General features: G+C 36.2%; 4 protein-coding genes across 4 annotated transcripts in view; all 4 read left to right on the plus strand.

Annotated features, from left to right (window-relative positions):
- The window catches only part of LOC140136288 (uncharacterized), a 33397-nt gene extending 11033 nt beyond the window's left edge, over positions 1–22364 (plus strand). The window contains exon 2 of the mRNA XM_072158014.1: positions 21106–22364. Within this exon, the coding sequence (XP_072014115.1) occupies positions 21154–22242 (1089 nt within the window). The 5' untranslated portion in view covers positions 21106–21153 and the 3' untranslated portion in view covers positions 22243–22364. The remainder of the gene's footprint in view (positions 1–21105) is intronic.
- On the plus strand, positions 721–6855 carry LOC140172789 (uncharacterized; the record flags this gene model as incomplete). The annotated part of the gene is made up of 2 exons (XM_072195916.1): positions 721–1412; positions 5596–6855. Coding segments are annotated over 2 exons (1383 nt in total), but the record flags the coding sequence as incomplete, so codon positions are not given.
- LOC140136649 (uncharacterized) lies at positions 10653–12012 on the plus strand. The gene has a single exon (XM_072158324.1). The coding sequence runs from the start codon at positions 10680–10682 to the stop codon at positions 11997–11999; it is 1320 nt and encodes a 439-aa protein (XP_072014425.1). The 5' UTR covers positions 10653–10679; the 3' UTR covers positions 12000–12012.
- On the plus strand, positions 13987–15380 carry LOC140136650 (uncharacterized). The gene has a single exon (XM_072158325.1). It carries the CDS (start codon positions 14129–14131, stop codon positions 15131–15133), a length of 1005 nt encoding a protein of 334 aa, XP_072014426.1. The 5' UTR covers positions 13987–14128; the 3' UTR covers positions 15134–15380.
- Positions 22365–26474: the final 4110 nt, after the last annotated feature.

Below are 26474 nucleotides of genomic sequence, written 5' to 3' on the forward strand. Positions count from 1 at the left end.
GTATTATAGTCAGTATTTTAATTTTGACATACAAAACAAAGAAAAGCCTTATCAGTGCCTATATTGCCCAAAACGCTATGCTTACAGCAAACACCTTAACAGGCACATTAGAACTCATACCAAAGAGAAACCATATCAGTGTGAGCACTGCGAGAAATGCTTTGCATATAATGACAATCTAAAAGTACACCTGAGAATTCATACCAAAGAGAAACCCTATCAGTGCAAGTATTGCCAGAAATGCTTTGCTCATAAAGGTACTCTTGATGGTCACATCAGAACTCACACCAAAGAGAAACCTTTTCAATGTCAGTATTGTCAGAAATGCTTTACCAGGAAATGGAGTCTTGAGGAACACATCAGAACTCACACCAAAGAGAAACCTTTTCAATGTCAGTATTGTCAGAAATGCTTTACCTGGCGACGGAGTCTCGAGAACCACATCAGAACTCACACCAAACCATATATATGTGAATATTGTCAAAAATGCTTTGCCCGTAATAGTAACTTGAATAGGCACATCAGAACTCACACCAAAGAAAAGCCATTCCAGTGTGAGTATGGTCAGAATTTCTTTACTACAAGAAGTGGCCTCACACAACACATCAGAACTCACAACAAAGAGAAACCTTTTCAATGTCAGTATTGTCAGAAATGCTTTACCTGGCGACGGAGTCTCAAGAACCACATCAGAACTCACACCAAACCATATAAATGTGAATATTGTCAAAATGCTTTGCCGGTAACAGTGACTTAAAAAGACACATCAGAACTCACACCAAAGAAAAGCCATACCAATGTGAGTATTGTCAGAAATGCTTTGGCCTTAATAATGATTTGAAAAGGCACATCAGAACTCACACCGAAGAAAATCCATTCCAGTGTGAATATTGTCAGAAACCCTTTACTACAAGTAGTGGCCTAACACATCACATCAGAACTCACACCAAAGAGAAACCTTTTCAATGTCAGTATTGTCAGAAATGCTTTGCCAGGAAATGGAGTCTCGAGGGCCACATCAGAACTCACACCAAAGAAAAGCCATTCCAGTGTGAGTACTGTCAGGATTTCTTTACTACAAGAAGTGGCCTCGCACAACACATCAGGACTCACACCAAAGAGAAACCATATAAATGTGAATATTGTCAAAAATGCTTTGCCAGTAATGGTGACTTGAAAAGACACATCAAAACTCACACCAAAGAAAAGCCATACCAGTGTGAGTATTGTCAGAAATGCTTTTCTCGAAGAAGTGGCCTCACACAACACATCAGGACTCACACCAATGAGAAACCATATAAATGTGAATATTGTCAAAAATGCTTTGCCCAAAGTGGTGACTTGAATAGACACATCAAAACTCACACCAAAGAAAAGCCATACCAATGTGAGTATTGTCAGAAATGCTTTATGTTAGTTATGATTTGAAAAGGCACATCAGAACTCACACCAAGAAAAGTCATACCAATGTGAGTATTGTCAGAAATGTTTTGCGGTTAATACTTATTTGAAAAGACACATCAAAACTCACATCAAAGAAATAAACATTCCAGTGTGAGTAGTGTCAGAAATGCTTTACCCATAGATGTGGCCTCATGTACCACACCAGAACACAGGAAAACCTTATACATGTAAGTGCAAGTATTATAAATCTGGTACAATGCTAATTCTTAATTGGGAAAATTTGCGAGGGGATCGACTAGTGTTCAAATCTGGTATTACTTATTTCGTAGAATTTCCGAAAATTGACCCCCTTAACAAGTTTTGCTGGTTACAAAAAAACACATACCCTTTTTGTTAGACATACCTATGCATGCGAGTCAACCAAGGTTAGCAACTATTTTAAACTGTTGCGATTTGGTAGTTCACAGCATCTTGCAAATGGTAATGAGCTTTGGCAAAATTTGCATTGATCATTTCATAGCGAGTGTGTAGAAGAATTCAAATATCACAGATAGGTCCTGTGGTTTTACATGCAAGTTTTGACAAATCTAACTTTCTACATGACAGAAGTGAAAAGATTTCTTTATTTGCTTGTTTATGGGATTAAGTTGTATTCTGTACATAAATTTAGTCGAATTAGAGTATCAGTGATACATGATGTATAGGCTATAGTTTAATACATGTACACAGTGTTCAAAAATAAATGTCTCATTTTTTGGTTGTCAGCCACATTTTGTCGTTGTCCTGTATTTCTTTGGCACCAAAACTTATGCAAAGTTGAATTTTAACCTGTGTAGAACTCCCTTTATATGGTACATGTAGTCGGATTTGATCAGTGGTTGATAAAATATTTAAATGTGTACACTTTATCCATTATTTTTATTCAAGACTTGCATCATATATGACTCATGACTGTATATTGTATTTTATGTGCGCTTTTTGAAATCCCGGGTTTGAAATTGTGCATGCAGATTTTTGGTTTTCCAACAGACAACCACCAGTAGCAATTTTGGTTGTCCAGTGCTAGATTTAGTTGTCCAAGGCGAACGGACAACCACTTATTTCGAACTCTGCATGCACATGTATACCCGTATGTGAAGCATCAGGGTGGATGTCAGCTATAAATGTAGATGTAGATTTGGACCAAATTCCATAATGCTACAAGATTGTCTTCGACAAAATACTGTATATGCCAATATTTTCGCGCACAGATATTTTCGCGGTTTCAAGTATCACTGACAATTTTGCGAGGTGTTAAATTTGCAGTTCTTGGCAACTTATATAATGATAAAATACATAAGAAATTTCGTTATTTTAACATATTTGCGGGTTATTATTTTTGCGAGCACATATTAATCCGTGAAATTCGTGAAAAAAACACGAAAATTTCAGCGTATACAGTATATGCATACCATGATATTTCCTTCACATTTCGTTTTATTCTGTCATTGTAAAAGCATAGACTATCTAATTAGATGGTCTTTGGTCAAAGTAGGACATGATTTTAGTTCATTATGTGACACCACATTTTAACTAAAATATTTGTTTCATACATAATATGCCAACATTTCACCTCTTTGTTTTGAGGGATAAATAGTTTCAAATATGCAATTCACTTATTAGAAGCAGAGTAGCACCTTTTAATTTCCAATACTTCCCAAAATATAGCCAAAAGATTATATAAGGTTTGTCTCTCAAACATTTGGCAAAAAAGCTGTGCTATCCGTTTTTGTTTATATATTTTGCTTTTTTACCAGTAACAAAGGCTATGCGAAGTGACCAGTTTCTCTCTTTTTAGTGTTTTTTAGCCCACTTTCTTCTTCTTTTAAAATGGTAGTTCAAAATGGGCTTGATGGCTGATGATTAAACATATATGCGCACAAGTTTTAGAGATAACCCATTTACTTTCCTTGGCTTAATCAATCAATGTCATGCACTCTGGTACAATCCCCGGTACAATCACTGCCAATTTAGAGGGGTTTGTGTAAAATTGGCAGCTTTGTGTCAAGTTATAACAATAATGGGTCACAGTGTATGCTTGGTGTAAGATGAGTTAAGACTAGGGTAAAGATAGAGGAATTAAGCAGCTTACAGAATAGAGCTTAATTATCCTTTAATAGAAGATTTTTGTGCTAGGCTAATTCTGTGCTCTTTTACGAAGGATAAAGCAAAGTATTGGCCCTTTGCATGGTCATCTCAAAACAGGGTTCTACCCCCAAAGTGTGCCGTGTGCTTACGCTTATAGATATACTTCATTACAGCATATACGCTTATCAGAAGCCTTGCGTGGTGCTAGAAATGCACAAGAAACAAAAATACACTTTTTGCGTTGTGTGTTTTGGGAGCAAGGTGACAGGTCCTTTCAAAGGATCAATAACATATTATTTATATTATTAAAACATGACGATTCGAAAACCAAAGGAAGATGCCAATTTAAAAGTTGTAATTTGCTCAATTGCATGCCCCATTGATTTTTACACAAAGCGTTTGCTAATAACAAGAGAACTTGCGCCCTGCTTCCATTGATTTATTTTAGCACATTAAAACTAGCGTTGTGCTTCATTAGGTTTTACATTGTTGTTTCTTTAATTCTCAACCAATTTCAACAAATAAGGTCTTAAATCAGACCTAAAGAGTATAGGTATTGGCTTAAGGGGTACTACACCCTGGCCATTTTTTATTGCCTATTTAAAAGTTTTTCTCAAAATTATAGCGCATTGGTGACAAGTAAGATATGTATATTATAGGGGCAAGGACTACAACTGCTACACTCGAAATTTTATTTTAGTACAGACAACAGTTGTGGAGTTACAGTCAAAAATGAGGGAAAACCAATATTTGATCAATAAATCAATAACTACTTGCCGTGAGTTGCTGAATTTTCAGTGCAGTAGTTGTAGTCCTTGCCCCTATAATATACATATCTTAATGCGCTATAATTTTTGAGAAAAATGCAAAAATAGGCACAAAATTGGCCAGGGGTGTAGTACCCCCTTAATGTTTTTTATTTTGACATATTTGTCTTTATTTAGGATATACAGGGGTGAACACAGCTGGTACCTTAATTCTTTGGCTAACTGTATACAGTGGAATCTCGTTAATACAATTAAGCTCTGATAATACAAAAAACTTTTGTGGCCCCACAAATTTTGTATTAAAGAGTTTCCACTGTAAAAATTAAGATAAACATTGGGAAAAGTTTATATATATGATTTCTAATGTTCTTTTATTTCCAGGTTTACTCAGTTTCGCCAACCAATTTATGAGTGAATCTGCAAGAAAATACAGATAAACAATGAAGCAGTTGCGCCCTTTCACCTGCACATTTTGTGAAGCTACTTTCCACTCTTTTGATATGCTAAAACGACACAGAAAAAGACACATAGTGAAATACACCCGAGCTTGTGCAAAGAGGAAACTGCATGGTAATCACAAACAACTCAGTGATCTACGTATGCAGTCTATCCGACTGCTCTTTCAGTGCGAGATGTGTATGCAGTGCTTTGTGGAAAAAAGCAATTTGGATGAACACTTGAAAACACATAGCAGTCCAAACAATACAAATAGGCTGCTAATTTGTGATGACCATTCTACAAAACCTGGCAATGAACTTGGACATAACAAGATAATATGGCTGGATCAGTATTATAGTCAGTATTTTAAGTTTGACTTACAAAACAAAGAAAAGCCTTATCAGTGCCTATATTGCCCAAAACGCTATGCTTACAGCAAACACCTTAACAGGCACATTAGAACTCATACCAAAGAGAAACCATATCAGTGTGAGCACTGTGAGAAATGCTTTGCATATAATAACAATCTAAAAGTACACCTGAGAATTCATACCAAAGAGAAACCCTATCAGTGCAAGTATTGCCAGAAATGCTTTGCTCATAAAGGTACTCTTGATGGTCACATCAGAACTCACACCAAAGAGAAACCTTTTCAATGTCAGTATTGTCAGAAATGCTTTGCTTATAAAGGTTCTCTTGATGATCACATGAGAATTCACACCAAAGAGAAACCTTTTCAATGTCAGTATTGTCAGAAATGCTTTACCTGGCGATGGAGTCTCGAGAGCCACATCAGAACTCACACCAAAGAGAAACCATATATATGTGAATATTGTCAAAAATGCTTTGCCTGTAATAGTGGCTTGAAAAGGCACATCAGAACTCACACCAAAGAAAACAAAGAAAAGCCATTCCAGTGTGAGTATTGTCAGAATTTCTTTACTACAAGAAGTGGCCTCACATTACACATCAGGACTCACACCAAAGAGAAACCATATAAATGTGAATATTGTCAAAAATGCTTTGCCGGTAACAGTGACTTGAAAAGACACATCAGAACTCACACCAAAGAAAAGCCATACCAATGTGAGTATTGTCAGAAATGCTTTGGCCGTAATGCTGATTTGAAAAGGCACATCAGAACTCACACCGGCGAAGAAAATCCATTCCAGTGTGAATATTGTCAGAAACCCTTTACTACAAGAAGTGGCCTCACACATCACATCAGAACTCACACCAAAGAGAAACCTTTTCAATGTCAGTATTGTCAGAAATGCTTTACTCAAAGAAGTGGCCTCACATACCACATCAAAACTCACACCAAAGAAAAGCCATTCCAGTGTGAGTACTGTCAGGATTTCTTTACTACAAGAACTGGCCTCACACAACACATCAGGACTCACACCAAAGAGAAACCATATAAATGTGAATATTGTCAAAAATGCTTTGCCCAAAATGGTGACTTGAATAGACACATCAAAACTCACACCAAAGAAAAGCCATACCAGTGTGAGTATTGTCAGAAATGCTTTACGGAAGAAGTGATCTGACACGACACATCAGGACTCACACCAATGAGAAACCATATAAATGTGAATATTGTCAAAAATGCTTTGCCCAAAGTGGTGACTTGAATAGACACATCAAAACTCACACCAAAGAAAAGCCATACCAATGTGAGTATTGTCAGAAATGCTTTGCGGTTAGTTATGATTTGAAAAGGCACATCAGAACTCACACCGAAGAAAAGTCATACCAATGTGAGTATTGTCAGAAATGCTTGCGGTTAATACTTATTGAAAAGACATATCAAAACTCACATCAAAGAAATAAACATTCCAGTGTGAGTAGTGTCAGAAATGCTTTACCCATAGATGTGGCCTCATGTACCACACCAGAACACAGGAAAACCTTATACATGTAAGTGCAAGTATTATAAATCTGGTACGATGCTAATTCTTAATTGGGAAAATTTGCGAGGGGATCGACTAGTGTTCAAATCTGGTACTACTTATTTTGTAGAATTTCCGAAAATTGACCCCCTTAACAAGTTTTGCTGGTTACAAAAAAAACATACCCTTTTTGTTGAAAAACGGTGTTTTTAGACCCCTAAACATGCAACGCGTGTTACGCTGCTTGCTGTAAAAAGACCCTTTTACGTTTTTTTGTTCACGCATGTGTACACCAATGTAGCTGAGTGACTTCGGGTAAGGAGAGAATAGTCAACTAAGGAGACCTAAAGATCACTCGCCTATATCAGATTTGAGCAGTACAGAGCCTCAAAAGACAGTCCCTAGCTGTCACTGATTAATTTGATAACCACTAAACCAGGCAGGTTTGGTTCACCCCATAATTGCTTCTTCTTTTATATGAAAACTTTTAAATCCGATTTCTGAATTCTTCTTCAATAAACTACCTACAAGTTCAAATGCACATATAGTAGTGATGTAAACTGCAAAAAATCAACCACTTGTTGAAAATTATTTAAATAAAACAAAAGATTTTAAGTTTTGACAAATTTGATTTTCTACATATATGACAAAAGTGAAAAGGTTTTTTGTGTGTTTGCTTGGTTATGGGATTTGTATTCACTATATAAATTTAGTCAAATTAGAGTATGAGTGATACCTTTTAATACATGTATACCAGTGGCTTGAGAAGATTTTCCACATGGGGGGGCTGACAAAATGAATATTTGTTGATGACCCATATTCTGGGGTTCCCCCTGGGAGTCAGAAATTTATGCAAAAAAATATGTCAAAAACACCCACGGTTTATGATTTTTATTGGGGGATCTGACTCTGAAGGGTATCAGCGCCCGCAACAAAATTATTGAAAATGGCAATTCAACCAAACTTGTAAGCTACACACAAAACCTGCTATTAGACATACCTATGCATGCGAGTCAACCAAGGTTAGCAACTATTTTAAACTGTTGCGATTTGGTAGTTCACAGCATCTTGCAAATGGTAATGAGCTTTGGCAAAATTTGCATTGATCATTTCATAGCGAGTGTGTAGAAGAATTCAAATATCACAGATAGGTCTTGTGGTTTTACATGCAAGTTTTGACAAATCTAACTTTCTACATGACAGAAGTGAAAAGATTTCCTTATTTGCTTGTTTATGGGATTAAGTTGTATTCTGTACATAAATTTAGTCAAATTAGAGTATCAGTGATACATGATGTATACCCGGTGTTGTCACTTCCTATTCAAAGGTGTAACACATGATCGTTCCCAAAGTCAAAAATGCCCCCCTATTTTGCGCGGTTTCAAGATCATTTTCAGCATTTGTTACGTACCCCTATTTTACACAAAAACGGGTACAAATTAGCCTTAAAAATTACCCCTATTTTTTGCATTTCAAGTACACTTTTACAGAAGCACCCCTTTTTTTAACATTTCTAGAACACATACCAAAGAACACATCAAGTGAGTTCCTGAATATTACTTGAATGCACAAAAGTTTCACAAAAGTGAAACCGGGAGTAAATTGAGCAAGAAATGGTATGATTTCAACATCAGGATTCACAAAATATACCTTACCCTATTTTTTAATTTCGAGTACACCGTCGTCAAAAACAACCCTATTTTTTAAATATCGCGAACATAGTTTAAACATAACCCCTTTTTTCTTGAAATTGGGAACGATCATGCGTACACATAGTCAATGTTAAGTGATAACACCGGGGATGTATAGGCTATAGTTTAATACATGTACACAGTGTTCAAAAATAAATCTCTCATTTTTTGGTTGTCGGCCACATTTTGTCGTTGTCGGCCACATTTTGTCGTTGTCCTGTATTTCTTTGGCACCAAAACTTATGCAAAGTTGAATTTTAATTTGATCAGTGGTTGATAAAATATTTAAATGTGCACACTTTTAAGTGTGCACATTAAAATACATTATTTTTATTCAAGACTTGTATCATGACTCATGACTGTATAGTGTATTTTATGTGCGCTTTTTGAAATTGTGCATGCAGATTTTTGGTCTTCCAACCGACACCAGTAGTAATTTTGGTTGTCCAGTGCTAGATTTAGTTGTCCAAGGCGAACGGACAACCACTTATTTCGAACTCTGCATGCACATGTATACACGTATGTGAAGCATCAGGGTGGATGTCAGCTATAAATGTAGATGTACATTTGGACCTGGCAAATTCCATGATGCTGAAAGATTGTCTTACAAACAAATTATATCCATGCCATATGATATCTCCTTCATATTTAGTTTTATTCTGTCATTGTAAAAGCATAGACTATCTAATTAGATGGTCTTTGGTCAAAGTAGGACATGATTTTAGTTCATTATGTGACACCACATTTTAAGTAAAATATTTGTTTCATACAAAATATGCCAACATTTCACCTCTTTGTTTTGAGGGATAAATAGTTTCAAATATGCAATTCACTTATTAGAAGCGGATAGCACCTTTTTAATTTCCAATACTTCCCAAAATATAGCCAAAAAGATTAAGGTTTGTGTCTCAAACATTTGGCAAAAAAAAGCTGTGCTATCCGTTTTTGTTTATATATTTTGTTTTTTTCCCCATTACACGTACATATCCTTAAAAAGTTTTGATAGCAAATTTTGAAAGCTGTCAGCTAGAATTGCTACTGGTGTATTCATACCATATGTCGTTTTTGACGAGTTAACAACAGGTGGATGGGTCATTATGCCCCCTAGGCTCTGGGCCTTCTGTGGATGGAGTGAAATCAGTATAATTTTTGCAGCAAGCTATGTTCACTGCAAGTACTATGTTCTAGACTCTGGTTATCATGGTTATATGTTTCTGTTGGTATTTTAAATTACCTCTTTGCACTAAAAACAAAAGCTTAAATTAGTTTCATAAAATATCACATGAGAAAAATGTATGAAGTGAAAAGAAGTGAAAAGTAAATAAGACACAAATATCAGTACTTGGTGCCTGACCATAGTCAGTCAGACACTAAATGCCCTGGACAGTCTATTAACTCCTTGCATGCTCTAATAATCGAGAATTCATCAAGATTCAACATTAACCAAGGTTAAATTGTTACTACTGCACAAAGAATAAAGGTTTAGAAAATATTATTAAAGAGAAAGAATAATTATCTTGATAAGAAAATATTAAAGGAAAGTATATCTATCTTTTAGCACATAGGCCTACTAATGTATGCACAGGGATATGAAATCATATCCCTGGTATACCCGTTGCACAGAGGTTCAGGGAAGAAGGGAAAGGGTTATGGTTTGGTTGGAGTTCTCCTGCTGAGAGTGGTATGTGAAAATAAGACCAGGGAAAGAAGATTTATTGCCCTCGCTTTTCTGTAATCGAGGGTAATTTTGCTCAAGTTCTTTAAGGATTCGTCCACGAAATGCCAGTAACAAAGGCTATGCGAAGGGACCAGTTTCTCTCTTTTTAGTGTTTTTTAGCCCACTTTCTTCTTCTTTTAAAATGGTAGTTCAAAATGGGCTTGACGTCTGATTTTAAAACATATAATGCGCAGTTGCGCACAAGTTTAGAGATAACCCCATTAACTTTCCTTGGGTTTATAATGGCACAAAGTTGCATTCCTCAATCAATGTCATGCACTCTGGTACAATCCCCGGTACAATCACTGCCAATTTAGAAGGGTTTGTGTAAAATTAGCAGCTTTGTGTCAAGTTATAACAATAATGGGTCACAGTGTATGCTTGGTGTAAGATGAGTTAAGACCAGGGTAAAGATTGAGGAGTTAAGCAGCTCAGAGCTGCATTATCCTTTAATAGAAGATTTTTGTGCTAGGCTAATTCTGCGCTCTTTTACACGAAGGATAAAGCCAAGTATTGGCCCTTTGTATGGTCATCTCAAAACGCTAACTGTTAAGATAAACATTAGGAAAAGTTTTAAATATATGATTTCTAATGTTCTTTTATTTCCAGGCCAACCAAATCTGCAAGAGAATACAGATAAACAATGAAGCAGTTGCACCCTTTCACCTGCACATTTTGTGAAGCTACTTTCCACTCTTTTGATATGCTAAAACGACACAGAAAAAGACACATGGTGAAGTACACACGAGCTTGTGCAAAGAGGAAACTGCATGGTAATCACAAACAAATCAGTGATCTACGTACACAGTCTGTCGGACTGCCCTTTCAGTGCGAGATGTGTACGCAGTGCTTTGTGGAAAAAAGCAATTTGGATGAACACTTGAAAACACACAGCAGTCCAAACAATGCAAATAGGCTGCTAATTTGTGATGACCATCCTACAATACCTGGCAATGAACTTAGACATAACAAGATAATATGGCTGCATCAGTATTTTAATTTTGACATACAAAACAAAGAAAAGCCTTATCAGTGCTTATATTGCCCAAAACGCTATGCTTACAGGAAACACCTTAACAGGCACATCAGAACTCATACCAAAGAGAAACCATATCAGTGTGAGCACTGTGAGAAATGCTTTGCACAAAAGGACCATCATAAAGTACACATGAGAATTCATACCAAAGAGAAACCCTATCAGTGCAAGTATTGCCAGAAATGCTTTGCTCATAAAGGTACTCTTGATGATCACATCAGAACTCACACCAAAGAGAAACCTTTTCAATGTCAGTATTGTCAGAAATGCTTTACCAGGAAATGGAGTCTCGAGGACCACATCAGAACTCACACCAAAGAAAAGCCATTCCAGTGTGAGTACTGTCAGAAGTGCTTTACCACAGGAAGTGGCCTTGCACAACACATCACAACTCACACCAAAGAGAAACCATATATATGTGAATGTTGTCAAAAATGCTTTGCCCGCAATGGTGACTTGAAAAGACACATCAAAACTCACATCAAAGAAAAGCCATACCAATGTGAGTATTGTCAGAAATGCTATGCAGTTAGTAATGATTTGAAAAGGCACATCAGAACTCACACCGAAGAAAGTCCATTCCAGTGTGAGTATTGTCAGAATTGCTTTACTCAACGAAGTAACCTCACACAACACATCAGAACTCACACCAAAGAGAAACCATATATATGTGACTATTGTCAGAAATGCTTTGCTCGTAATGGTGACTTGAAAAGACACATCACAACTCACACCAAAGAAAAGCCATTCCAGTGCGAGTATTGTCAAAAATGCTTTACCCGGAGAAGTTATCTCCAGACCCACACCAGGACTCACACCAATGAAAAGCCATACCAATGTGAGTATTGTCAGATCTGCTTTGCGGTTAATAATGATTTGAAAAGACACATCAAAACTCACATAGATGAAATAAACATTCCAGTGTGAGTATTGTCAGGAATGCTTTCCCATTGATGCAGTCTCAGGTACCACATCAGAACTCATACCACAGAAAAACCTTATCAGTGCGAGTATTGTCAGAGAATTTATCTTGGCGTCAGAAGGACTATATAACTGGCGGGTCTCTCAAAAAGCATATCAGAATTAACACCAAAGAGAAACTTTATCAGTGTGAACATTGTCTGAAGTGTTTTGCACGATGTGAAAAACACCTCACAACTCGCAGGACAAAAAAACAAGAGAAATCTTATCTGTGCAAGTATTGCCAGAAATGTTTTCCTCAAAAAGGTCATATTTTAATAATGATCACGTCAGAACTGTTCAAAAGCGAATAATTTTCACTATTGTCAGAAGTAGTATACAAACTGGCTGGGACTCTCAAACTGCATGAGAATTCACACCAAACAGAAACTCTATCAGTGTGAACATTATCAGAAGTGTTGTGCACGATGTGAAGACCTGAAAATACACCTCACAACTCGCACCAAGAAACCTTTTCTCTGTGAATATTGTCAGAAATGCTTTAAATGGAGAGATTATCTTACGAAACATCTTCGTTTTCACACCATTCTAGAGAAACCTGTTTCTTGTTGATAACAATCAATTATCAGTGTGATTATTGTCAGAATGATTTCTTTGTTTGCTTGTTTATGGGATTAAGTTGTATTCTGTACATAAATTTAGTCAAGTATCATATTTTAAACCTGTGTAGATCTCGGTGGATATAGTAGTCAGATTTGATCAGTGGTTGATAACATATTACATGTGTAGATTTTTCTGTACACTTTATCCATTAGTTTTATTCAAGACTTGTATCATGAGTGTATAGTGTATTTTAAATATGTGCTTTGAGCTTTTTGAAATTGTGCATGCAGATTTTTGGTTTTCCAACAGACAACCATCAGTAGCATTTTTGGTTGTCCAGTGCTAGATTTAGTTGTCCAGGGCGAACGGACAACCACTTATTTTGAACTCTGCATACACGACTTGTGAAGGGTGGATGTCAGCAATAAATGTAGATGTACATTTGGACCAAATTCCATGATGCTACAAGATTATCTTCACAAACAAAATGCTGTATATTCCAATATTTTCGTGCAGAGATATTTTTGCGGTTTCAAGTATCGCTGACAAATTTGTAAAGTGCTAAATTTGCAGTTCTTGACAACTTATATAATAAAATACATAAGAAATTTCTTTATTTTAAAAATTAACATATTCAGCGGGTTATTATTTTCGCGGGCACATATAAATCCGTGAAAATAAAACCACCGTGAAAATTTCAGCGTATACAGTATATGCATGCCATGATATCTCCTTTGCATTTTGTTTTATTCTGTCATTGTAAGACTATCGTCTAAGCCTTGCGTTAAGTTGCGTAGTGCTAGAAATGCACAAGAAACAAAAATACACTTTTTGCATGTGTTTTGGGAGCAAGGTGACAGGTCCTTTCAAAGGATCATATTACAAATGTTTTACATGTACACTACATTGTATTATCCATTTAAATTTCATTACATTTGGAGTGACATATAATTATTTGTGTACATGTGATAATCAATTTGAGGAGCTCATTGACACTATGCATAATAGTTATAAGTTTCCACTGTATACATTTTGTAAATACAGTAAGCCAAAGAATTAAGGTACCAGTTATGTCCCGGGAGTTATGTTCACCCCTAGCCTGTGTATTATAAACAAAGACATATATTATGTTATAATTGGAACCAGCAGCCAATAGATGCATCTTTTAGCTTGAATTTAAGATGGTAAGACCTCATTTGTTGAAATTGTTCAAGAAATAAAGACATGACGATCCAAAAACCAAAGGAAGATGTCAATTTATATTGATTATTAACCAATTTCAACAAATAAGGTCTTAAATCAGAGCTATTAAGAGTATAGGTATTGGCTGCTTGTTTTTATTTTGACATATTTGTCTTTATTTTAGTAGGATACACAGGGTGAACACAACTGGTATCTTAATTCCTTGGCTAACTGTATATTACTTAAGATAAACATTAGGAAAAGTTTTAAATATATGATTTCTAATGTTCTTTTATTTCCAGGTTTACTCAATTTGGCCAACCAAATCTGCATGAGAATACAGATAAACAATGAAGCAGTTGCACCCTTTCACCTGCACATTTTGTGAAGCTACTTTACACTCTTTTGATATGCTAAAACGACACAGAAAAAGACACATGGTGAAGTACACCCGAGCTTGTGCAAAGAGGAAACTGCATGGTAATCACAAACAAATCAGTGATCTACGTACACAGTCTATCGGACTGCTCTTTCAGTGCGAGATGTGTACGCAGTGCTTTGTGGAAAAAAGCAATTTGGATGAACACCTGAAAACACATAGCAATCCAAACAATGAAAAATTTGATTTTGACATACAGACCAGAAATGAAGAGCAACAGTACCATCATACCTTGAACATCACACAAGGAATTTCTCCAAAAACATGCATTATGACAGCAAAAGGCAAACCATTTGAGTATGATATTACCAAAGAAAAGCCGTATTTGTGCCAGCATTGCCCAAAACGATTTGCTTACAGGAATAACCTCTCAAAGCACATCAGAACTCATACCAAAGAGAAACCGTATCAATGTGATCACTGTGAGAAATGCTTTACTCGAAATGACCATCTAAAATTACACATGAGAATTCATACCAAAGAGAAACCGTATCAGTGCAAGTATTGCCACAAATGCTTTGCTCAAAAAGGTAATCTTGATGGTCACATCAGAACTCACACCAATGAGAAACCTTTTCAATGTCAGTATTGTCAGAAGGGCTATATAACTGGCGGGACTCTCAAAGTGCATATGAGAATTCACACTGGAGAGAAACCCTATAAGTGTGAACATTGTCAGAAGTGTTTTGCACGACGTGGAGCCTGGAAAAGACACCTCGGAACTCACAGGACAAAGCAACCCTTTCAGTGCAAATATTGCCAGAAAGGTTTTTCTGAAAAGGGTGATCTTAATTATCACATCAAAACTCACACCAAACCTTTTCAATGCGCAGTATTGTCAGAAGGGCTATACAACTGGCGGGTCTCTCAAACTGCATATGAGAAGTCATACCAAAGAGAAACCCTATCAGTGTGAACATTGTCAGAAATGTTTTGCACTATCTGCAGCCCTGAAAAGGCACCTCTTAATTCACAGTACAAAGAAACCTTTTCAGTGTGAATATTGTCAGAAATGCTTTAAACGAAGCGATCATCTTGCGAGTCATCTTCGTTTTCACCACATTTCAAAAAAAACCTGTGTCTTGTTGATAACAATAGTGTGATTATTTGTACCTAAAATTCAAAGAAAAACTGTTTTCCATACAGTTTCAGCAATCCAATCTGTTGCCTTTCTTATTAGTGAATGCCTAGCGAGCCTTTGTTGGATGGTATAATGTCATCCGAAGATGGTGCCCTCTGGATTAATTCAAACATGGAACTAACTTGTAATGCCCCTGTAATGCCATTCATTTTATTCTCCTTCATATTTGGCTGTGATTTCCCCCCTCTCCAGGAAAAATTCCTGGTGCAGACACTGTGTGGAAAAGCATTATTTCTTGGAATGTTATTTTGATTTAACTTTTAAATTTGCTTTCTGAATTCCTTCAAATATCTTCAATAAAACTACATGCAATTTCAATTCATAAAGCAATGACGTAAACTGCAAAAAAAATCAACCACTGTCTTGTTAAAAATCATATTTAAAATCAAAGATTTTAAGTTTTGGCAAGTCTGACTTTCTACATTCCAATGGGTGAGAGTCAGAAAGCATCAACTCACAATCACCTGCTCCCACAAAATGAGCATAAAGTCGCCAGGGCACTATAGAAGATACAGCCATTAATCGTGACAAAATTTAATAGAAAACAAAAAACATTGTGGAGGAAATATTGATTTTTAAAGACCAAAGGAAGAAGCCAACTTTATGCTCATTTTGTGAGAGCTGGTCATAGTGAGTTGAGTTACGGCTTTCTTGACCCATTGATATGACAGAAGTGGAAAGGTTTTTTGTTTGTTACTTAATTAACAGTGGCTCTGGAACCGGGGGTAGGGGCCTGGGGGTGCAGCCCCCTAAATAATATTGGTGAGGGAGTCCCCCCCCCCCCAAAAAACAAAAAAATTCATAATTTTAGGATCAGATTCATGATTTTAAGGTAAAATTCATAATTTTAAGATATAATTCAACATGTAAGGTACAATTCATGTCAAAATGTATGCATTTGAAAAGCTTCCCGTGCGAACCGCACCCACCCCTTCAACGTTTCGTGCCTCGGAGCAGGCCAAAATTTTTGCCCCCCCATATTCAAAATCTTCCGGAGCCTCTGCTTAAGGGATGGGGTATGAACGTTTGGACAGTATTTCTTGTGGGACATTAGAGCACATCGGACATATTGAATTGCATTCTGAATACGAAGAATGTCCTTCTGGTATCAAATAATTTTGATTTTTTGAAATTCGCAATGTAATACACATTTTTATGATTAAAAATTGATATTTAAAGACCCATCCAGTTGACCAGGCAAACTTACAAGGGCAACCCAATTAAGTAGGCTTAAAATATAATCAAGTCAATGTTCACCTCTATCTATACCACCAAATTTTACACAGCTCCCACATAATGTGTTTTCCAGATATTTAGAGCGGCCTTTAACAGTACTCTTTATAAATCTGATGATTTATACTTAAAGTGTATGTAGGTGGGAAATTAGGTCTTTTTGGGAAATAAATCGGTGACATCCCGCTATCTCTAAGGACCGCTATCTCTAAGGTTCGCTATCACTAACGTGTTAAGTCTATGGAGATCAGAATCCCGCTATCTCTAATAGAGAAAAGGGGTTCGCTATACCTAATAAAAGGTCCGCTACTTCTAAGGTTCGATATCGCTAATTTGGAATAAGGTTCGCTAGTTCTAAGGTTCGATATCACTAATTTTAAATAAGGTTCGCTATCACTAATTTAAAATAAGGTTCGCTATCACTAATTTTGAATAAGGTCCGCTATCACTAATTTATTGAAGGTTCGCTATCTCTAAGGTTCGCTATCACTAATTGCAATAAAGGTCCGCTATACCTTCAACTAAATTAGTGATAGTTTCAAATAAGGTCCGCTATCTCTAATTTTAAATAAGGACCGTTATAGCGAACCTTATTTGAAATTAGAAATAGCGAACCTTATTTAAAATTAAAGATAGCGATTAGCGAACCTTATTTAAAATTAGAGATAGCGAACCTTATTTGAAATTAGTGATAGCGAACCTTAGATAGCGAACCTTAGAGATAGCGGACCTTATTTAAAATTAGAGATAGCGAACCTTAGGGATACCGGGATTGTTAAAATTAGAGCATATTAGAATTCACACCAAAGAGAAACCCTTTCAGTGTGAACATTGTCTGAAGTGTTTTGCATGATGTGAAGACCTGAAAAGACACCTCACAACTCACTGGACAAATAAACAAGAGAAACCCTATTACTGCAAATATTGCCAGAAATGTTTTCCTCAAAAAGGTCATATTTTAATAATGATCACGTCAGAACTGATCCAAAGCAAAAAAAATTCTGTCAATATTGTCAGAAGTACTATACAACTGGCTGGGACTCTCAAATTGCATGAGAATTCACACCAAAGGGGAACCCTATCAGTGTGAACATTGTCAGAAGTGTTTTGCACTGTGAAGACCTGAAAATACACCTCACAACTCGCAGTACCAAGAAACCTTTTCAGTGTGAATTTTGTCAGAAATGCTTTAAATGGAAACATCTTCATTTTCACACCATTCTAGAGAAACCTGTTTCTTGTTGATAACAATCAATTATCAGTGTGATTATTGTCAGAAAGATTTCTCTGTTTGCTTGTTTATGGGATTAAGTTGTATTCTGTAGTGTGAATTTTGTCAGAAATGCTTTAAATGGAAACATCTTCATTTTCACACCATTCTAGAGAAACCTGTTTCTTGTTGATAACAATCAATTATCAGTGTGATTATTGTGAGAAAGATTTCTCTGTTTGCTTGTTTATGGGATTAAGTTGTATTCTGTAGTGTACATAAATTTAGTCGAATTAAGAGTATCAGTGATATATCAGTGATATAGTTTAATACATGTACACAGTGTTGAAAAATAAATGTCTTGTTTTTTGGTTGTCAGCCACATTTTTTGGTTCTCCTTATTTCTTTGAAAGTGTATGCATGCATGACCAGATTTTTTTTTAACATCGCCTAAACGAGTTTTACCCTACCAGCAAATTTAGCCCCTTAATAAGGTAATTTGATATAGAATCTACCCCCTAATGAGTTTTTGGCTAGTAAAAATGAAAAAAGTACCCTTTTTGGACTTGGTAATTACAAAAAGTTGAAAAAGTACCCTAAACAAGTTTTGTTTCAGAAAACTGCCCGTATTCAAGTATCAGTGTTTTTTAGACCCTAATGCATCACACGCGTAACTTGCCTTTCCTAAAAAGACTCCCCTTTTTACTTAATTGGGTTTTTTTGGTCACGCATGCATACAGACCATTTATGTGAGTGCCCCCCCCTGGGATTTTAAACCTGTGTAGATCTCCCTTTATAGTTGTCAGATTTGATCAGTGGTTGATAAAATATTACATGTGTAGTTTTGTGTGTACACTTTATCCATTATGTTTATTCAAGACTTGTATCATGACTCATGACTGTATAGTGTATTTTAAATATGTGTATGAGCTCTTTGAAATTGTGCATGCAGATATTTGGTTTTCCAACGGACAACCACCAGTAGCATTTTTGGTTGTGCAGTGCCAGATTTTAGTTGTCCAGGGCGAACGGACAACCACTTATTTTGAACGCTGCATGCACATGTATTATAACACATATGTGAAGCATCAGGGTGGATGTCAGCTCAAGGCCGTAGCAAGGTTGAAAAATGTGGGGTGGCCATCACAAATGTGGGGTGGCCAAATTACACAATATATGCCCAAATTGAAATAAAGATATAAAGAAAAACATAACAAATTTCTCAAAAAGTGGGGCGGCCATGGCATCCCCAACCGCCCCGCTTGCTACGGCCCTGTGTCAGCTATAAATGTAGATGTACATTTGGACCAAATTCCATGATGCTACAAGATTATCTTCACAAACAAAATGCAGAGATATTTTCGCGGTTTCAAGTATCGCTGACAATTTTGTGAAGTGTTAAATTTGCAGTTCTTGGCAACTTATATAATAAAATACATAAGAAATGTCTTTATTTTAACATATGCGCGGGTTATTATTTTCGTGGGCACATATAAATCCGTGAAATTCGTGAAAATAAAACCACCACGAAAATTTCAGCGTATACAGTATATGCATGCCATGATATCTCCTTTGCATTTTGTTTTACTATCTAATTACCGTAGATGGTCTTTGGTCTAAGCCTTGCGTGGTGCTAGAAATGCACAAGAAACAAAATACACTTTTTAATTTGCATGTGTTGGGAACAAGCTGACAGGTCCTTTCAAAGGATCATATTACAAATGTTTTACATGTACCGTATTCATTCCAATAAGCGCCCAGGACGCTTAACAAAGTCATTTTGGGTGGGCACTTATTTTTCACCTGGTTTACCTATTTTTTTCGTAAGGGGCATTTATTAGAGATGAATTTACGTATGTTATAAAAGGGTCCTGCGACGTTCAAGTTTACACAGGACTTGTGGTCTCCCAGCTATTTCACTGTATCAACGCCTTTCTGTCACTTCAACATTAATGGTACCCTTAAGGGAACTGGAATGAGCGTTTCGACAGCATTTTTTGTGGGACATGAGAGCACATCAGACCTATCGAACTGCATTCTGAATACAAAGAATGTCTTTCTGATATCAAATAATGTATCCATTTTATGAAATTCACGATATAATACAAATTTTATGACAAATTATTAAAATTTGATATTTTTCACATTTTGGAGATATAACAGTCCTAGAAGTAAATTTTATAAATTTAATGATATAGTCTTAAAGTGTATGTATCTTCAATACGAAATGTCAAAATTTTCAATTGATCGTCAGCTTTTTATCCCACCTACATATACTTTTAAGTATAAATCATCAAATTTATAAAGTTAAATTCGAGGACTGCTAAATATCAAAAATATCAATTTTTAATGATTTGCCATAAAATGTGTATTATAATGCGAATTTCAAAAAATCAAAATTATTTGATATCAGAAGGACATTCTTCGTATTCAGAATGAAATTCAATAAATATGTCTGATGTGCTCTAATATCCCACAATAAATACTGTCCAGACGTTCATACCCCACGCGAATTGAAAATACCGTAGGTGGGCGCTTATTGGGGCAAGGGCGCTTATTGGAACGAATACGGTACATTACATTGTATTATCCATTCAAATTTCATTACATTTGGAGTGTCGACATATAATTATTTGTGTACAGGTGATAATCAATTTGAGGAGCCCATTGACACCACACTATGCATAATAGTTATAAGTTTCCACTGTATACATTTTGTAAATACAGTAAGCCAAAGAATTAAGGTACCAGTTACTAGTATGTTCACCCCCTGTATATTATAAACAAAGACATTATGTCATAATTGGAACCAGCAGCCAATGGATGTATCTTTTAGCTTGAATTTAAGATGGTAAGACCTCATTTGTTGAAATTGTTCAAGAAATATTAAAAGACATGACGATCCAAAAACAAAAGGAAGATGTCAATTTATAACTGGTAGTTTGCTCAATTGCATGCCCTATTGATTTTTACACAAAGCGTTTGTGAACAAGAGAACTAGCGCACTGCTTCCATTGATTAGCATGTTAAAACTGGCGTCATGCTTCATTAGGTTTTATATCATCGATTCTTTAATTCTCAACCAATTTCAACAAATAAGATCTATAAAAATTTAAAGAGCTAAAGAGTATGGAAGAGTATAGGTATTGGCTGCTTGTTTTTATTTTGACATATTTGTCTTTATTTTAGTAGGATACACAGGGTTAGCACAACTGGTATCTTAATTCCTTGGCTAACTGTACATTACTCAAGATAAACAGGAAAAGTTTTAAATATATGATTTCTAATGTTCTTTTCTTTCCAGGTTTACTCAGTTTGGTCAACCAAATCTGCAAGAGAATACAGATAAACAATGAAGCAGTTGCGCCCTTTCACCTGCACATTTTGTGAAGCTACTTTACACTCTTTTGATATGCTAAAACGACACAGAAAAAGACACATGGTGAAGTATACACGAGCTTGTGCAAAGAGGAAACTGCATGGTAATCACAGACAAATCAGTGATCTACGTACACAGTCTACATGTATAGGACTGCTCTTTCAGTGCAAGATTTGTAAGCAGTACTTTGTGAACAAAAGCAATTTGGTTGAACACCTGAAAACACATAGCAATCCAAACAATGCAAGTAAAGATAGGCTACTAATTTATAATGACCATCCTTCAAAACCTGACAAGAAACTTGGACATAACAAGAGACTACAGTATTGTAGTCAGTATTCTGTGGAAACTTTTGATTTTGACATACAGACCAGAAATGAAGAGCAACAGTACCATCATAGCTTGAACATCACACAAGGAAGTTCTCCAAAAACATGCATTATTATAGGAAAAGACAAACCATTTGAGTATGATAATACCAAAGAAAAACCTTATATGTGCCTACATTGCCAAAAACGCTTTGCTTACAGGAAAAACCTCTCAAAGCACATGAGAACTCATAGCAAAGATAAACCATATAAATGTGAGCACTGTGAGAAAGGCTTTACTCGAAATGACAATCTAAAAATACACATGAGAATTCATACCAAAGAGAAACCCTATCAGTGCAAGTATTGCCAGAAATGCTTTGCTCAAAAAGGTAATCTTGATGGTCACATCAGAACTCACACCAATGAGAAACCTTATCAATGTCAGTATTGTCAGAAGGGCTATATAACTGGCGGGACTCTCAAAGTGCATATGAGAACTCACACTGGAGAGAAACCCTATCAGTGTGAACATTGTCAGAAGTGTTTTGCACGATGTCAAGACTGGAAAAGACACCTTGGAACTCACAGGACAAAGAAACAAGAGAACCCCTATCAGTGCAAGTATTGCCAGAAATGTTTTCCTGAAGAAGGTAATCTTAATTATCACATCAGAACTCACACCAAAAACCTTTTCAATGCGAGTATTGTCAGAAGGGCTATACAACTGGCAGGTCTCTCAAACTGCATATAACAAGTCATACCAACGAGAAACCCTATCAGTGTGAACATTGTCAGAAATGTTTTGCACTAAAATATGCCCTGAAAAGGCACCTCTTAATTCACAGTACAAAGAAACCTTTCCAGTGTGAATATTGTCAGAAATGCTTTAAACGAAGAGATCATCTTGCGAGTCATCTTCGTTTTCACACCATTTCAGAGAAACCTGTGTCTTGTTGATAACAATAGTGTGATTATTTGTACCTAAAATTCCAAGAAAAACTGTTTTCCATACGGTTTCAGCAATCCAATATGTTGCCTTTCTTATTGGTGAATGCCAATCAAGCCTTTGTTGGATGGTATAACGTCACTGTGTGGAAAACCAGTATTTCTTGGAATGTTATTTTGATTTAAATTTGGCTTTCTGAATTCCTTCAAATATCTTCAATAAAACTACATACAATTTCAATTCATAAAGCAATGACGTAAACTGCAAAAAAATCGACCACTGTCTTGTTAAAAATCTAAATCAATTATAAGTTTTGACAAATCTGACTTTCTACATACCGATGGGTGAGAGTCAGATAGCCTCAACTCACAATCACCTGCTCCCACAAAATGAGCATAAAGTCGCCAGGGCACTATAGAAGATAATTATAGCCCATTAATCATGACAAAATTCAATAGCAAACAAAAAACATTGTGGAGGAAATATTGATTTTAAAAGACCAAAGGAAGAAGCCAACTTTATGCTCATTTTGTGAGAGCTGGTCATAGTGAGTTACGGCTTTCTGGTTCTGACCCATCGATATGACAGAAGTGAAAAGGTTTTTTGTTTTAATATGGGATTAAGTTGTATTCTAAACATAAATTTAGAGTAGTGTCATAGTTTAATACATGTATACCAATGGCTTACACATGTGCACGTAGGAAGATTTTCAACATTACGAGGGCGGATGACAAAATGAACATTTGTTGATGTGAGTGTTTGAGGAATCAGAAAATTCTGCAAAAAAGACATCAGAAACACACATTTTTCCTGACATTTTTGAACTTTGAGGTCTGAAGGGTCTCAAGCCAGACAGGGTCTAATTCTGCATAAAACCGGGCAACGTTATTTCTATAGATCTGGTGAGCATTCACCTTGCATTGTATTGCATCGTAATTTCATATGTGTCTATGCTAATTATGTTTACACAACATGAACTCACGTGTTTGCAAGCAAATTCGCCGATAATAGGTGATCAAAAGCGATCGGAATGTTACAAAAGTACAGATCGCATTCAGCTTAGGTAGCGATCGTTATTTATGGCAGGGGGGCATGGGTAAATTTAGGGGGGAACACGAAATTTTGTTGTGGTCTTGAGGGGGAACCTGAAATTTTAGTTGAACCAGGAGGGGGATTGTTAAATTTTAATATTTTTACCAAAACACCCATTCCCCCCCTGCCGTAAATAACGATCGGTCCCTTACTTCATATGAGATGATCTTTGGAAAAATACGGCATAATTTGTCTTGGTGTTTGCGGAATGCCATGCAGTAAAATATTAATACGTTGCGGCAGTTCATGATTGACAACTAACAATCGGCGTGTCCTTCGTATCCTCCACTGTCAATTTCTTATCCACTCACTAATCCTCACAAAAGCTTTGTGTTGATTACGTAATGTGTGGAGGCAAATTGCAATATAAAGTAGGCCTACAATGAAATAATGAGTAGGGCGGGCTCCGAAGCGGGTTTCTTCATCTTACGTAACAGTATTGTTCTCCAAAAAACCCTGGAAGCTTGTCGTTTGGAGCTCTAGCTGAAATACAGCAAGATAATGTAAGATAGTAAAATGTAAACCTGTATTTTAGCTAGAGTATCTCGAGCTATCTCAAGCCCCCACACCAAAATTATTGAGGGGGCTGATTTAACATACCTATGTGCGCAGGTTTAAGAGACTGCAAATTACTTTCTCAGCATAAAATTATGCTCCTCAATCATTTCATCACTGGTACAATAATTGGAGTAGCCTATAATTATTGCTATTACAGGTTGATTGAGGGTCTCATTACACTATGCATTTATTTGTATTGCAAAGTTAATATGGTACATACTTAAAATATTAATAATAATGTTTCCCATTTCAGACAATGGTTGAGGTCCAAAAACCTTTTTCCCAAAGCTCCAAGATCTATTATAAACTGGCCTCAAAAAGAAACTTAACATGTTTCACAAGGTCATATCTTAAAATCCTGTCTATAAAAATGAACAACAAAAAATTACACTTTAATACTATATACTCTAAACACATGTCAGTAACCAAGCAGTTGTCCAACTGACACAACAGCAAAATGCACTGACATATGCATGGAACACCTTCCTGGACCACATTCACAGCCCAACAGATTTCTTTTGCTTTTTTTTTAATTATTCGCCTGTGAATGTGGTCCTGGAAGCTGTTCTGTGTCAGTGCATTTTACTGTTGTGTCAGTTCAACTGCTTGGTTACTGACATGTGTTTAGAGTAGAGTACTGAAGTAATCCTGTGTGTAATTTTTGTTCATGTACAGGCGAATTATTGGAACCCAGCAAAAGAAATCTGTTGGGCTGTGAATGTGGGCTAGTCTTTTTGAGGCCAGTTTAGTTACATATCAAGGGCTCTGTGCAACAAAGACTCATCTCCATATGGCTCCCCTGGGTAATGTTGTGTATAAATGTAACACTTATGAATAACATTGCCCAGGGGAGCTACATGAATGAGTTGCTGTTGCATTGAGCCTTGATATATGTGACACGATCAAGGGAAATGAGTCGGATGTCGCTAATATTGATTTTGAGATAATGGCAAAGAAAGTGTTAAAATCGTTTTGTTTTATATTGTTTTCTGCCATAGAAAAATGGATGTAACTTCGCAAAGAAAAGTCGTATCAACATGGGGTTTTGAGTTTCTGAAAGCTCTAAATGTCCTCTTTAGAAACGTATGTAAAACTCATTTTCAACCAGGGTCGACATGTGACTCATTCCCCTTGATGATGTCACATATTATATTTATTATTCTTAAACACTTGGGAATGGTACTGCAATCTTATTGGTTCTTACCCATGTGAAATGACACAATATAACACGTTTCAGGGTTTCAGCGCATGTGAATCAACGCGATACGTGTACTCACTATTTGATCCAATCGGAGGCGCATAACATTAGCAACAACGGTACTGGTTGATTTTAAGCCCTGCAGGATTTAATTTGATTAAAATTTGGTATATACTTAATATGATATATTTTATTTGAATTTAAGTGTTAAGAATGAGAATAAAGGTATTGTTTTTAGCTGCTGTCATCTCATATAACATCATTGACATCATTGTTTTTGGCATAAAACAACAAAGCGAATATTTAAATAAAGATGACGCCCATGTTATATGAGACGATAGATGCACGACAGCTGCTAAAAGCAATACCTTTATTCTCCAATTAGATATTTATTATGTACATGGTGGGTTTTTTTGTATTGAATAAGTAAAATATTAAAGACTGTTCAGTAACTGTACCAGCTGATCTCTCCAGTACATATTTTATAGTGTCAGACTACATTGTAGGATGTAGGAGTGTGACGTCAAAGCCATAATGTATGATTTCAATTTTGTAAATGAGCATAAAAAGTTCTTTATACTATTAACATTATAGGCAGAGTAATTTAACAAAATGTATTTGATTTAGTCACAACAGTGCTTCGCGTCCAGTGATCATCAGGTGCTTGACCTTATCTCTCACACAGTGGGTGAAGATTTCAGTCGCCTGATGGTCGCTGGTTATGAACATAGGTAGTGACTAAATACATGTACGGTGTATTAAAAAAATATGATTTGTTGACTGAACTGTAGTCCAGTGGCGTAGCATGGGTCATCACATGGGGGGCACCGACCATGATTGGGGGAACTGGATCTGATTGGGGGGGGCACAAGCCGTTTTTCGGCAATTTTCCTATGGGATTTTTTAAAATTTCAGATCGATTGGGAGCATTGCTATAGTCAATTGCATTAAAAGGATCAACAGCCTGCATCTTTTGGGAGAAATCAAGCTCAACAATTAAAGGATGACTCCAGCAATCACAACATTATCCCTTTATACAATGTATATATTAGAAAAACAATTAACAAGCACTGATCATGTGGTTTATCCTAAAAAACAGCCAGCTTTCAACAAGCGATATTCAAAATTCCCGCTCTGAAATTGACAAGTGCAATGACGTCATGATTACTTGTGCTCAATTGTTGTCATT

This window comes from Amphiura filiformis, chromosome 16, assembly GCF_039555335.1.
Source record: "Amphiura filiformis chromosome 16, Afil_fr2py, whole genome shotgun sequence".
NCBI classification, from domain to species: domain Eukaryota; kingdom Metazoa; phylum Echinodermata; class Ophiuroidea; order Amphilepidida; family Amphiuridae; genus Amphiura; species Amphiura filiformis.

What these genes read in the sequence shown, in the direction of transcription:
- LOC140136649 (XM_072158324.1), top strand. Translation starts at nt 10,680, where the DNA reads ATGAAGCAGTTGCACCCTTTCACCTGCACATTTTGTGAAGCTACTTTC.
- LOC140136650 (XM_072158325.1), top strand. Translation starts at nt 14,129, where the DNA reads ATGAAGCAGTTGCACCCTTTCACCTGCACATTTTGTGAAGCTACTTTA.